This window comes from Apodemus sylvaticus, chromosome 3 (assembly GCF_947179515.1).
Source record: "Apodemus sylvaticus chromosome 3, mApoSyl1.1, whole genome shotgun sequence".
Taxonomy (NCBI): domain Eukaryota; kingdom Metazoa; phylum Chordata; class Mammalia; order Rodentia; family Muridae; genus Apodemus; species Apodemus sylvaticus.
In genome coordinates this window covers 12,430,640-12,446,388 of record NC_067474.1, presented here as the reverse complement: position 1 = coordinate 12,446,388, position 15,749 = coordinate 12,430,640, and the positions used below count along the sequence as shown (strand labels likewise).

Here is a 15,749-nt window from a genome sequence, read left to right as displayed (position 1 = left end):
TTTAGAACACAAAGAGAGGACCAAACCTAAGGATTATAGGCATAGATGAGAGTGAAGATTTACAACTTAAAGGGCCAGCAAATATCTTCAACAAAATTCTGGAAGAAAACTTCCCTAACCTAAAGAGAGAGATGCCAATGTTATACAAGAAGCCTACAGAACTCCAAACAGACTGGACCAGAACAGAAATACCTCCTGTCACATAATGATCAAAAACTGAAATGTATTAAACAAAGAAAGAATACTAAAGCAGTAAAAGAAAAAGGCCAAGTAACATATAAAGGAAGACATGTCAGAATTACAACAGACTTCTCACCAGAGACCATGAAAGCTAGAAGATTCCTGGGCAGACCTCATGCAGACTCTAAGAAAATACAAATGCCAGCCAGGACTACTATACCTAGCAAAACTCTCAATCACTATATATGGAGAAACCAAGATATTCCATGACAAAAGCAAATTTACACAGTATCTTTCCACAAACCCAGCCCTACAAAGGATAATAGGGGGAAAACACCAATACAAGGAAGGAAACTATACCCTGGAAAAATCAAGATAGTAACCTTCTTTCATCAAACCAAAAAGAAGATAACCACTCAAATATAAAATTAACATCAAAAATGACAGGAAGCAATAATCACAGTTCCTTAATATCTCTTAACATCAATGGACTCAATTCCCCAATAAAAAGACATAGACTAACAGACTGGATATATAAATAGGACCCTGCATTTTGCTACATACAGGAAACACACCTCAGTGTCAAAGACAAAAACTACCTTAGAGTAAAGGGCTGGAAGACAATTTTACAAGAAAATGGTCCCAGGAAACAAGCCAGAGTAGCCATTTTTTTTGTTTGTTTTTCTTTTTTTATTATTCGATATAATTTATTTACATTTCAAATGATTTCCCCTTTTCTAGCCCCCCCACTCCCCGAAAGTCCCGCAAACCCCCTTCTCTTCCCCTGTCCTCCCACCCACCCCTTCCCACTTCCCCGTTCTGGTTTTGCTGAATACTGTTTCACTGAGTCTTTCCAGAACCAGGGGCCACTCCTCCTTTCTTCTTGTACCTCATTGATGTGTGGATTATGTTTTGGGTATTCCAGTTTTCTAGGTTAATATCCACTTATTAGTGAGTGCATACCATGATTCACCTTTTGAGTCTGGGTTACCTCACTTAGTATGATATTCTCTAGCTCCATCCATTTGCCTAAGAATTTCATGAATTCATTGTTTCTAATGGCTGAATAGTACTCCATTGTGTAGATATAGCACATTTTTTGCATCCACTCTTCTGTTGAGGGATACCTGGGTTCTTTCCAGCATCTGGCAATTACAAATAGGGCTGCTATGAACATAGTAGAACATGTATCCTTATTACATGGTGGGGAGTCTTCTGGGTATATGCCCAGGAGTGGTATAGCAGGATCTTCTGGAAGTAAGGTGCCCAGTTTTCGGAGGAACCGCCAGACTGATTTCCAGAGTGGTTGTACCAATTTGCAACCCCACCAGCAGTGGAGGAGTGTTCCTCTTTCTCCACACCCTCTCCAACACCTGCTGTCTCCTGAATTTTTAATCTTAGCCATTCTGACTGGTGTAAGATGAAATCTTAGGGTTGTTTTGATTTGCATTTCCCTAATGACTAATGAAGTTGAGCATTTTTTAAGATGTTTCTCCGCCATCCGAAGTTCTTCAGGTGAGAATTCTTTGTTTAACTCTGTACCCCATTTTTTAATAGGGTTGTTTGGTTTTCTGGAGTCTAACTTCTTGAGTTCTTTATATATATTGGATATTAGCCCTCTATCTGATGTAGGATTGGTGAAGATCTTTTCCCAATTTGTTGGTTGCCGATTTGTCCTCTTGATGGTGTCCTTTGCCTTACAGAAACTTTGTAATTTTATGAGGTCCCATTTGTCAATTCTTGCTCTTAGAGCATACGCTATTGGTGTTCTGTTCAGAAACTTTCTCCCTGTACCGATGTCCTCAAGGGTCTTCCCCAGTTTCTTTTCTATTAGCTTCAGAGTGTCTGGCTTTATGTGGAGGTCCTTGATCCATTTGGATTTGAGCTTAGTACAAGGAGACAAGGATGGATCAATTCGCATTCTTCTGCATGCTGACCTCCAGTTGAACCAGCACCATTTGTTGAAAAGGCTATCTTTTTTCCATTGGATGTTTTCAGCCTCTTTGTCGAGGATCAAGTGGCCATAGGTGTGTGGGTTCATTTCTGGATCTTCAATCCTGTTCCATTGATCCTCCTGCCTGTCACTGTACCAATACCATGCAGTTTTTAACACTATTGCTCTGTAGTATTGCTTGAGGTCAGGGATACTGATTCCCCCAGATTTCCTTTTGTTGCTGAGAATAGTTTTAGCTATCCTGGGTTTTTTGTTGTTCCAGATGAATTTGATAATTGCTCTTTCTAACTCTGTGAAGAATTGAGTTGGGATTTTGATGGGTATTGCATTGAATCTGTATAGTGCTTTAGGCAAAATGGCCATTGTAACTATATTGATTCTCCTGATCCATGAGCATGGGAGGTTTTCCCATTTTTTGAGGTCTTCTTCCATTTCCTTCTTCAGAGTCTTGAAGTTCTTGTCATACAGATCTTTCACATGTTTGGTAAGAGTCACCCCAAGATACTTTATACTGTTTGTGGCTATTGTGAAGGGGGTCATTTCCCTAATTTCTTTCTCAGCCTGCTTATCCTTTGAGTATAGGAAGGCCACTGATTTGCTTGAGTTGATTTTATAACCTGCCACTTTGCTGAAGTTGTTTATCAGCTGTAGGAGCTCTCTAGTGGAGTTCTTTGGGTCACTTAGGTAGACGATCATGTCGTCTGCAAATAATGACAGTTTGACTTCTTCCTTTCCAATTTGTATCCCTTTGACCTCCTTATGTTGTCGAATTGCCCGAGCTAGTACCTCAAGTACAATATTGAAAAGATAAGGAGAAAGGGGGCAGCCTTGTCTGGTCCCTGATTTCAGTGGGATTGCTTCAAGTTTCTCTCCATTTAGTTTGATGCTGGCTACCAGTTTGCTGTATATTGCTTTTACTATGTTTAGGTATGGGCCTTGAATTCCTGTTCTCTCCAAGACTTTAAGCATGAAGGGATGCTGAATTTTGTCAAATGCTTTTTCAGCATCCAATGAAATGACCATGTGGTTTTGTTCTTTGAGTTTGTTTATGTAGTGGATTGTATTGATGGATTTCCGTATATTGAACCAACCCTGCATTCCCGGGATAAAGCCTACTTGATCATGGTGGATGATCGTTTTGATGTGTTCTTGGATTCGGTTGGCAAGAATTTTATTGAGTATTTTTGCATCGATGTTCATAAGGGAAATTGGTCTGAAGTTCTCTTTCTTTGTTGGATCTTTCTGTGGCTTTGGTATCAGCGTAATTGTGGCTTCGTAGAAGGAATTGGGTAGTGTTCCTTCTGTTTCTATTTTGTGGAATAGTTTGAAGAGTATTGGTGTTAACTCTTCTTTGAAGGTCTGGTAGAATTCTGCACTGAAGCCATCTGGTCCTGTGCTTTTTTTGGTTGGAAGACTTTCTATGACTCCTTCTATTTCTTTAGGCATTATGGGACTGTTTAGATGGTCTAGTTGGTCCTGATTTAATTTTGGTATTTGGTATCTGTCAAGGAAATTGTCCATTTCCTCCAGATTCTCCAGTTGTGTTGAGTATAGGCTCTTGTAGTAGGATCTGATGATTTTTTGGATTTCCTCAGTTTCCGTTGTTATATCTCCCTTTTCATTTCTAAGTTTGTTAATTTGGATACTTTCTCTGTGCCCTTTGGTCATTCTGGCTAAGGGTTTATCTATCTTGTTGATTTTCTCAAAGAACCAGCTCCTGGTATTGTTGATTTTTTGTATGGTTCTCTTTGTTTCTACTTGATTGATTTCGGCCCTGAGTTTGATGATTTCCTGCCTTCTACTCCTCCTGGGCGAAATAGCTTCTTTTTGTTCTAGGGCTTTCAGGTGTGTCATTAAGCTGGTAATGTATGCTCTCTCCATTTTCTTTTTGGAGGCACTCAGGGCTATGAGTTTTCCTCTTAGCACTGCTTTCATTGTGTCCCATAGATTTGGGTATGTTGTGTTTTCATTTTCATTGTGTTCTAAAAAGTCTTTAATTTCTTTCTTTATTTCTTCCTTGACCAAGGTATCATTGAGTAGAGTATTGTTCAGTTTCCACGTGTATGTGGGCTTTCTGTTGTTTCTGTTGCTATTGAAGACCACTTTTACTCCATAGTGATCAGATAGGAGGCATGGGATTAGTTCTATCTTCTTATATTTGTTGAGGTCTGTCTTGTGACCAATTATATGGTCGATTTTGGAGAAGGTACCATGAGGTGCTGAGAAAAAGGTATATTCTTTTGTTTTAGGATAGAATGTTCTATATATATCTGTTAAATCTAATTGGTCCAAAGCTTCAATTAGTTTCATTGTGTCCCTGTTTAGTTTCTGTTTTCCTGATCGGTCCATTGAGGAAAGTGCAGTGTTGAAGTCACCCACAATTATTGTGTTAGGTGCAATGTGTGCTTTTAGTTTTAATAAAGTTTCTTTTACGAAAGAGGGTGCCCTTGCATTTGGGGCATAGATGTTCAGGATTGACAGTTCTTCTTTTTGTATTTTTCCTTTGACCAGCAAGAAGTGTCCCTCAGGGTCTCTTTTGATGACTTTGGGTTGAAAGTCAATTTTATCTGATATTAAAATGGCTACTCCAGCTTGTTTCCTGAGACCATTTGCTTGTAAAATTGTCTTCCAGCCTTTTACTCTAAGGTAGTGTTTGTCTTTGACCCTGAGGTGTGTTTCCTGTAAGCAGCAAAATGTAGGGTCCTGTTTACGTATCCATTCAGTTAGTCTGTGTCTTTTTATTGGGGCATTAAGTCCATTGATGTTAAGAGATATTAAGGAATAGTGATTGTTACTTCCTATCATTTTTGACGTTATTTTTTAAATTTGAATGCTTAACTTCTTTTGGGTTTGATGAAAGGTTACTATCTTGCTTTTTCCAGGGTGAAGTTTCCCTCCTTGTATTGGTGTTGTCCTCCTATTATCCTTTTTAGGGCCGGGTTTGTGGATAGATATTGGGTAAACTTGGTTTTGTCATGAAATATCTTAGTTTCTCCATCTATGGAGATTGAGAGTTTTGCTGGATATAGTAGTTTTGGTTGGCATTTGTGTTCTCTTAGAGTCTGCATGAGATCTGCCCAGGACCTTCTAGCCTTCATAGTCTCAGGTGAAAAGTCTGCTGTGATTCTGATAGGTCTTCCTTTATATGTTACTTGGCCTTTTTCTCTTACTGCCTTTAGTATTCTTTCTTTGTTTAGAACATTTGGTGTTTTGATTATTATGTGACGGGAAGTATTTCTGTTCTGGTCCAGTCTGTTTGGAGTTCTGTAGGCTTCTTGTATATTCATGGGCATCTCTCTCTTTAGGTTAGGGAAGTTTTCTTCCATAATTTTATTGAAGATATTTGCTGGCCCTTTAAGTTGTAAATCTTCACTCTCCTCTATGCCTATAATCCTTAGGTTTGGTCTTCTCATTGTGTCCTGGATTTCCTGGATATTTTGGGTTACAAGCTTTTTGCATTTTGCATTTTCTTTAACTGTTGAGTCCATGGTTTCTATGGAATCTTCAGCATCTGAGATTCTTTCTTCTATCTCTTGTATTCTGTTGTTGATATTTGCATCTCTGTCCCCTGATTTCTTCCCAAGGCTTTCTATCTCCAAAGTTGTCTCCCTTTGAGTTTTCTTAGTTGTTTCTACTTCTGATTTTAGATCCTGGATGGTTTTGCTTAGCTCCTTCACTTGCATGTTTGTGTTTTCCTGTAATTCTTTAAGAGATTTTTGTGTTTTCTCTTTCATGAGCTCAGCCTGTTGACCAAAGTTCTCCTGTATTTCTTTAAGAGATTTTTGTGTTTCGTCTTTCATGACCTCAGCCTGTTGAGCAAAGTTCTCCTGTATTTCTTTAAGTGTTTTTTGCATTTCCTCCTTGTTGGCTTTTGTATTCTCCTGGATTTCTTTCAATGATTTTTGTGTTTCCCTTGCAAGGGCTTCTAACTTTTGATCCATTTTCTCCTGAATTTCTTTATGTATGACCTTCATGTGTTCCTGTACCAGCATCATGACCAGGGATTTTAAATCCAAATCTTGTTTTACTGGTGTGATGGGGTATCCAGGACATGTTGGTAGAGGAGAATTGGGTTCAGATGTTGCCATATTGCCTTGATTTCTGTTAGTGACGTTCCTGCGTTTGCCTTTTGCCATCTAGTTCTCACTGGTGTTAGTTTATCTTGTCAGTGCTGGACTCACCAGTGCAAGCTGCCCCTTCCCAGTTGGCCTCTGGTGCACAGCTTACCTCCTGCACTGCTTGTAGACAGTGTGCTGCTGCCCAGGCTGTTCAGATCCCAAAGCAGGCACCCGAAGGCTCCCGCTGGGGCCCGCTGGATTCACTGGAGCACACTGACTTCTCCCAGCTGGCCGCCCGGAAGCCCAGCTAGCCACTTGCAGGACTTGGAGATGTAATGCTGCCGCCCAGACTGATCTGGATCTCAGTCTGTCCGATCCCTGGAGTACGGAACCGAGATGGATGCACCTCTCCTGACTGGTGGGAGGCCGAGTTCTGAAGTGGCCTCCGTGCAGGAAAGGCGCCGCACAACTGCAGCTGCTTGCTGCCCGGCTGGTCAGCAAAGGTCAGTGGTCGTGGGCGCAGGGCCTAACTGGTCCCTGTGACACCTTGGTTCCACTGCTGATGGCCCTTCAGCTGGAGCAGCCACTGCTGCCGCTGCCGCCGCCGCCGCCCCAGACGAGAGAGCCAGAGTAGCCATTTTAATATCAGATAAAATTGACTTTCAACCTAAAGTCATCAAAAGAGACACGGAAGGACACTTTTTGCTGGTGAAAGGAAAAATCCATCAAGAAGAACTCTCAATTCTGAACATCTATGCTCCAAATGCAAACGCACCCTCATTCATAAAAGAAACTTTACTAAAGCTCAAGGCACACATTGCACCTAACACAATAATTGTGGGTGACTTCAATACCCCACTCTCCTCAATGGACAATTAGGAAAACAGAAACTAAACAGGGACACAGTGAAACTAATTGAAGCTTTGGACCAATTTTACATATATATATATATGTTATATATGTTATATATGTATATATATGTTATATATGTGTGTGTGTGTTATATATGTTATATATGTAAAAGAGAGAGAGAGAGAACATTTCATTCTAAAGCAAAAGAATATACCTTTTTCTCAGCACCTCATGGTACCTTCTCCAAAATCGATCACATAATTGGTCACAAGACAGACCTCAACAAATATACGAAGACTGAAATAATCCCATGCCTCCTATCAGATCACTATGGAGTAAAAGTGGTCTTCAATAGCAACAACAACAACAGAAAGCCCACATACACATGGAAACTGAACAATACTCAATGATATCTTGGTCAAGGCAGAAATAAAGAAAGAAATCAAAGACTTTTTAGAATTTAATGAAAATGAAGGCACAACATACCCAAATCTATGGGACACAATGAAAGCAGTGCTAAGAGGAAAACTCATACCCCTGAGTGCCTGCAAAAATAAAATGGAGAGAGCATACACTAGAAGCTTAATAGAACAACTGAAAGCCCTGGAACAAACAGAAGCTAATTCACCCAGGAGGAGAAGAAGACAGGAAACCATCAAACTCAGGGCTGAAATCAATTAAGTAGAAACAAAGAGAACCATACAAAGAATCAACAAAACCAGGAGCTGGTCCTTTGAAAAAAATCAACAAGATAGATGAACCCTTATCCAGACTAACCAAAGGGCACAGAGACAGTATCCAAATTAACAAAATTAGAAATTAAAATGGAGATGTAACAACAGAAACTGAGGAAATTCAAAAAAATCATCAGGTACTACTACAAAAGCCTGTATTCAACACAACTGGAGATTCTGAAGGAAATGGAAAATTTCTTAGACAGATACCAAATACCAAAATTAAATCAGGATCAAATAGATCATCTAAACAGTCCCATAACCCCTAAAGAAATAGAAGGGGTCATAGAAAGCCTTCCAACCAAAAAAAAAAAAAAAGCACAGGACCATATGGTTTTAGTACAGAATTCTATCAGACTTTCAAAGAAGACTTAACACCAAAACTCTTCAAACTATTCCACAAAATAGAAACAGAAGGAACACTACCCTACTCGTTCTACGAAGTCACAATTACACTGATACCAAAACCACACCAAGATCCAACAAAGAAAGAGAACTTCAGGCCAATTTCCCTTATGAATATCGATGCAAAAATACTCAATAAAATTCTTGCCTACCGAATCCAAGAACACATCAAAATGATCATCCACCATGATCAAGTAGGTTTCATTCCAGGCATTCAGGGATGGTTCAATATATGGAAATCCATCAATGCTATCCACTACATAACCAATCTCAAAGAAAAAAACATATGGTCATTGCATTAGATGCTGAAAAAGCATTTGACAAAATTCAGCATCCTTTCATGCTAAAAGTCTTGGAAAGAACAGGGATTCAAGGCTCATACCTAAACATAGTAAAAGCAATATACAGCAAAGCAGTAGCCAACATCAAACTAAATGGAGAGAAACTTGAAGTAATCCCACTAAAATCAGGGACCAGAAAAGGCTTCTCCTTTTTCCACATCTTTTCAATATAGTTCTTGAAGTCCTAGCTAGAGCAATTAAACAACATAAGGAGGTCAAAGGGATACAAGTTGGAAAGGAAGACATCAAACTATCACTATTTACAGATGATATGATAATATATTTAAGTGACACAAAAAACTCCACCAGAGAAATCCTACAGCTGATAAACAACTTAAACAAAGTGGCTGGTTACAAAATCAATTCAAACAAATCAGTAGCCTTCCTATACTCAAAGGATAAGCAGACTGAGAAAGAAATTAGGGAAATGACACCCTTCACAATAGCCACAAACAACGTAAAGTATCTTGGTGTGTCTCTAACCAAACAAGTGAAAGATCTGTATGACAAGAACTTCAGATCTCTGAAGAAGGAAATTGACGAAGTCCTCAAAAAATGGAAAAATCTTCCATGTTCATGGATTGGCAAGATTAATATAGTTAAAATCACTGTCTTGCCAAAAGCAATCTACGTATTCAGTACAATCCCCATCAAAATGCCAACTCAGTTCTTCATAGTTAGAAAGAGCAATTCTCAAATTCATCTGGAATAACAAAAAACTCAGGATAGCTAAAACTATTCTTAAAAGTAAAAAACTTCTGGGGGAATCAGTATCCCAGACTTCAAACATTACTACAGAGCAATAGTGTTAAAACCTACATGGTATTGGTACAGTGACAGGCAGGCAGATCAATGGAATAGGACTGAAGATCCGGAAATGAATCCACACACCTATGGCCACTTGATCTTTGTCAAAGGAGCTGAAAACATCCAGTGGAAAAAGATAGCCTTTTCAACAAATGGTGCTGGTTCAACTGGAGGTAGCATGCAGAAGAATGCAAATTGACCCATTCTTATCTCCTTATACTAAGCTCAACTCCAAGTGGATCAAGGACCTCCACATAAAACCTGACACACTGAAACTAATAGAAAAGAAATGGGAAGACCCTTGAGGACATGGGCACAGGGGAAAAGTTTCTAAACAGAACACCAACAGCTTACGCTCTAAGATCAAGAATTGACAAAGGGCAACCAACAAATTGAGAAAGGATCTTCACCAACCCCACATCCAACAGAGGGCTAATATCCAATATATACAAAGAACTCAAGAAGGTAGACCCCAGAGAACCAATAACCCTATTAAAAATGGGTACAGAGCTAAACAAAGAATTTCCACCTGAAGAACTTTGGATGACTGAGAAGCACCTTAAGAAATGTTCAACATCATTAATCATTAAGGAAATGCAAATCAAAACAACCCTGAGATTTCACCTCACACAGTCAGAATGGCTAAGGTTAAAAACTCAGGTTTGCTCAATTACAGCTGTGTGAATTCTGTGTACTCCTCAATTAGTTGGTCTTTCTCTACTTTCTGTAGAAGGTATTCTTTAGGACATGTATAATAGTCTTACATCACTATTTTTTATTCGTGCATATTAATTATCCAGATTAATGGGTTCGCGTAGATGTTCTGGGCATTCACAGATTGCTTTCATTTTATCCATGAGCCTTCTCCTTCTTTTCTATGTTTTTCTTCCCCGATTACTTTTCTTCTCCACAAAACCTTCCCAGCTGTGTGCTCTTGTGTTTGTGTTAATGTGTCCAGGTTTCCCCGTGAACTGCAGTTAAATCACCTGTGCTGCATTTGATCCTTTTCCGTACTGATATCAACTGACAATAAGACAACTTAGGGATCATTCTTTCCCAGAATTGCCTAAAGTGGTTGTCTTCCCCCTAGGCTGCTCTCTCTTAAGGCAGGAGAGGAGCAGGCCCCTTGCACATCCCCTGGGAGCACAGGTTTTTCCCTTTGATGTCTCCATGGTCCTTACTCATACTTTCAGCATGTTCTGTAGGCATGCACAAACTGCAAAGAGCAGGACCCTGACTATGCTCTCCAGGCACCACTGCCTCCTCCATCAGCCTATGCTGTCAACTGCAGCCATCTTATTGTCCTCAGACTCTCAGAAATGCTAGTCACATTGCCCTCTGGCACTGATCAGGTGCACTGAAGACAGTCACATGGGGCCCATGCAGGCCTAATTTGCTTTTTATCTCCCATGGCTCCCTTTCATGTAGCCTGTGTTGTTTTGAGAACTCGTTGATCCACATATTTTGTGGCACTGTGGCTGGCCTGATTTTTTGCAGGTGATGAAAGCTATTGTTTCTTGTTTATACACCTGGATTTCTTAAAAATGTAATATTGTAACATTTGTAAAATGTAAAATGTAAAACAACAACAACAAAAAAAAAAAAAAAAAACCCTCAGAAAACAGCAGGTGTTGGCTAGGATGTAGAGAAAGAGGAACACTCCTCTACTGCTGATGGGATTGCAAGCTGGTACAACCACTTTGGAAATCAGTCTGGCAGTTCCTCAGAAAACTGGACATGACACTTCCGGAGGAACCTGCTATACCTCTCCTGGGCATATACCCAGAGGATTCCCCAGCATGTAATAAGGACACATGCTCCATTATGTTCATAGCAGCCTTATTTGTAGTAGCCAGAAGCTGGAAAGAACCTCAATGGAGGAATGGATACAGAAAATGGGATATATTTACACAATGGAATACTACTCAGCAATTAAAAACAATGAATTCATGAAATTCTTAGGCAAAGGGTTGGAACTGGAAAATATCATCCTAAGTGAGGTAATCCAATCACAAAAGAATGCACTTGTAATGCAATCACTGATAAGTGGATATTAATTAGCCCAGAAGCTCTGAATTCTCAAGACACAATTAGCATAACAAATGATACCCAAGAAGAAGGAAGGAGGGGGCCCTGGTTCTGAAAAGACTTGATGCAGCATTGTAGGGGACTACTAGGACAGGGAAATGGGAGGGGGTGATTGGGGAATGGGCGGAGGGAAGAGGGCTTATGAGACTGATGAGGAAGGGGGATCCGGGAAAGGGGAAAGCACTTGGAATATAAACAAAGAATATAGAAAATTTTTAAGAAAGGAAAAAAGATGGATGTTGTAATGTACACCTTTAATCCCAGCAGTCAGGAGGCAGAGGTACATAAATTTCTGTGGGTTCAAACCCATCCTAGTCTATAAATTGACTTTCAGGATAGCCAGGACTATGGACAGAGACTATCTCCAAAAACAAATACAAACAACATCAACAACAAAAACAAGAACTTAAGATACATATATTTTAAAGCCAACAAAATTAAGCTTCTCTATGTTTTTGTTACAAATAACTATATGTAATTAGTGATATTTAATATCTTTTCTTAGGATCAGAATATATACCATCATACATTATGCTGTTAGTATTAATCTCTCATGCTATGCTTAGCTATTTAATCATAGTTCTAGCACAGTTGGCCTAAGCAAGCTGTCTGCCGTTGAAGAACAAACAGCAAGTGTGATTTCAACTAACAGCATGTGGTTTGAAAAGAGAACACACTTTATTTTTTTCTTTCTTAATTATGAGTTGCACAACTGAAAATAAAGTTCCCTTGCTGATGTGGCTGAGATCTACAGAACAGGAATTTTACTGGTCTCTCACCTGCTGCCAGTTGTCCCCTGATATATAGCCTTGCTCTGCACAGATTTACAGGAAGTCCAAGGATTGTACAGGATTTTCAACATATAGTACCAAGAGAATAATCTGAATATGCTTTCCTAACTATAAAGTCATTGGCAAATACCAACAGACCATGATGCCCAGCTCTATGAAAACAGCACTATAGGTGAAATGGAAATTTTGCAGACACTTGCAGTTTTCTTTCTGAGATTTTAAATGTATAAATACATCAAAATAACTTCTTTTTTATCTTTGAGTATATCTTAAATCTAGCTTTTCTTTATCCCTTCCAATAGAAACTAGTACACAATTCAGTGATTTCTCCATGATGTTTAGTCAATTTTACCAATATTTTCCCAAATATCTAACACCTATTCCATTTTGTAAGGTGAGTTCATTATCTGCAATAGATGTTCTTTAATCTTTCCATTAAAGTATTGACTAGAAGACACTTATAGTTTAATCATTTTTATATCTGGTCTGCACATCTAAAATTTTTGGTAAATTCTTCTTTCACTGTCACTTCTTTCTCCTTTACATCCCACTTTACTCACACACACACACACACACACAAACAAACAAACACACACACACATATTTATGTGCATTTCTATTTGCCCTAATGCTATTAAAACTTTACAGCACTAACCCTAAATCCGACAGAGGGCTAATATCTAATATATACAAAGAACTCAAGAAGGTAGAACCCAGAGAACCAAATAACCCCATTAAAAAGTGGGGTATGGAGCTAAACAAAGAATTTTCACATGAAGAACTTTGGAGGGCTGAGAAACACCTTAAGTTCAACACCATTAATCATTAGGGAAATGCAAATCAAAACAACCCCAAGATTTCACCTCACACCAGTCAGAATGGCTAAGGTCAAAAACTCAGGAGACAGCAGGTGTTGGTGAGGATGTGGAGAAAAAGGAACACTCCTCCACTGATGGTGGGATTGCAAGATGGTGCAACCACTTTGGAAATCAGTCTGACGGTTCCTCAGAAAACTGGGCATAACACTTCCTAAGGACCCTGCTATACCACTCCTGGGCATATACCCAGAGGATTCTTCAGCATGCAATAAGGACACATGCTCCACTATGTTCATAGAAGCCCTATTTGTAGTAGCCAGAAGCTGGAAAGAACCCAGGTGTCCTTCAACGGAGGAATGGATACAAAAAATGTGGTATATTTATACAATGGAGTACTATTCAGCCATTAGAAACAATGAATTCATGAAATTCTTAGACAAATGGATGGAGCTGGAGAACATCATACTAAGTGAGGTAACATAGTCTCAAAAGATCAATCATGTTATGCACTCACTGATAAGTGGATATTAGCCTAGAAACTTTGAATACCCAAGACATAATCCACATATTAAATGATGTCCAAAAAGAATGGAGGAGTGGCCCCTGGTTCTGGAAAGACTCAATGCAACAGTATAGGGGAATGCCAGAACAGGGAAGCGGGAAGGGGTAGATGGAGGAACAGGGGGACGGAAGAGGGCTTATGGGACTTGCGGGGAGTGGGGACCCAGAAAAGGGGAAATCATTTGAAATGTAAATAAAAAATATATCAATAAAGAAAAAATGTAAAAAAATATACAGAAATCAATTTTTCTGTCACAAACTTTCAAGCATTTGGAACTTTAAATAGTTCACCTTGAAATACATTTCATTGTGCCAGTACTTTTAATTGTATTTCTAAAAGGTCTCTGACAGATCAGCAAGGTGCTATGTAATTTTATACCTTCATAATTAATAAGACTGTGGCTTTAGCAATTCATCAAAGCTGTACTTGAAGTTGAGAAATGACAGCATTAGGAAAAAGTAAACTCACCACTTCTTCATGTCTGCATTTCCTCACATTAATTCCATTGATCTGCAATGAAAGGCAATACTCAGTTCCACATAGCGTATTGTAAATTGGCTTTTCTCTGCATCCACATAGATGATAATGAAATGCGTACCTGTAGGATTGCATCCCCAATGAAAAGCAGTCCCGATAGCTCCGCTGCAAATAAGAACAATTGAACACACCATGGCATTTCTCAAGTAAACAAATCTTTTTTTTCTTTTAATTAAGTGTAAAATCGTAAACAACTATGAATATTTTAAATGGTTAGCATTTTATAGGATCCACAAAGAATAGAAACTCAATAATGATTTAGTTTTTTTCAGTTACTGAAATAGACAGACATTTAGTGTAGCAGTTCTTACTTTATAGTCCTTAAAACATGGTCACGGACCTCCTTACATTGTGAGTTTTCTATTGAACCAAGGCTAATTTGTGCTACCCAAGTATTCTTAGATGTGTGGCATTGGAGCAGGGTCAGCTTCTCAAGAGATACTGTCTGGGAATGGTGGAGGGGGAAAGAATATGAATATGATCAAAGCAAGTTGTACACAATTCTCAAAGACATATATATGTATATTTTATATATAAAAATTATATATACAAATGTGTTTATATATGCATATATGTATGCACATTCTTAAAATTTATCATTCTTCTTAATTGGTGATCAATTTTCTTTATGCATTTATTATATCTCTGTGCAAATACCTGGGATACAGACTCTCAATCTGTCAGTTTTGCACTCATTGAGAAACACTATGTTGATTGTCAATGAACAATCATTGATTTGTATATTCACCATGTGTTTTAGATGAATCCTCACAGGAAGTGACTAAAATTGAGAAAAATGACTATATGTATATTGCTCCATGAAATGTGACTTGTTTTTTGTGTCTTTAATGAACAGTTCAGAAGCTGTGGCCTCTTCAATTTATATATGGTAATTTGACTGTTAAATAAAGTCCAGCACTTTTCCCTTCCTGTCCTGTAGGGGAATCCAGGAGTTCTGGAGAAACAGATTTAGCTTCTCCATACCTGAGGCTTGGGATCCAGGAAAGCCATTCATATAACAATCACTGAATTGTCTTTGGACAAGACTTATAGAGGACTGGCCACTACATGGTTGTGTAAGTACATTACCTCTTTGCTCCTTGGAGATTTTGGAAATGACAACTGGGATGTTATGTTCTGCACCTCCCTAGAAAGAGACAGTCATGTATCATGTATTTAAGTTCTTCAAATTTCAGCTTTACCCCCAAATAAATAAATAAATAACCAAACAGCAAGCTATAAATAGTGCATCTAGTTAACACCAAAGAGAATTTAAATAAATCTGTAAAATATTTTGAAGTAGGGAGCATTTCCATGAAGGTTACCTACTGTGATTACATTTACTAATTAATAAAAATTGACTATAAATTTTTTATTTCTTAAATAAGATTGCTAACATCACTAGTGGCATCTCTTCAAAGTCCATTATATAGGAATGCAAGACATCCTGACAATTGTTACTCAGGATTCTAAGCAGCAGATATTTATACATATCAATTCTCTGACTAATTTATTTCCTTCTGCCAAACAGACACTCACTCAGGTATACATTCTGAATGCTAAGTAGCCAGAGAGACTCTTTACCAGCACAAATGGATAAATAAATTCTAAGCATGATGGGA

General features: G+C 38.6%; 1 protein-coding gene across 1 annotated transcript in view; it reads right to left on the bottom strand.

Moving 5' to 3' along the window:
- Sntg1 (syntrophin gamma 1) overlaps positions 1 to 15,749 on the bottom strand; it is a 401,178-nt gene that overhangs the window by 341,032 nt on the left and 44,397 nt on the right. The window contains exons 4-6 of the mRNA XM_052175391.1: positions 15,217 to 15,274; positions 14,189 to 14,232; positions 14,059 to 14,100 (exon numbers count right to left, since the gene is read on the bottom strand). Of these exons, the coding sequence (XP_052031351.1) occupies positions 14,059 to 14,100; positions 14,189 to 14,232; positions 15,217 to 15,274 (144 nt within the window). The remainder of the gene's footprint in view (positions 1 to 14,058; positions 14,101 to 14,188; positions 14,233 to 15,216; positions 15,275 to 15,749) is intronic.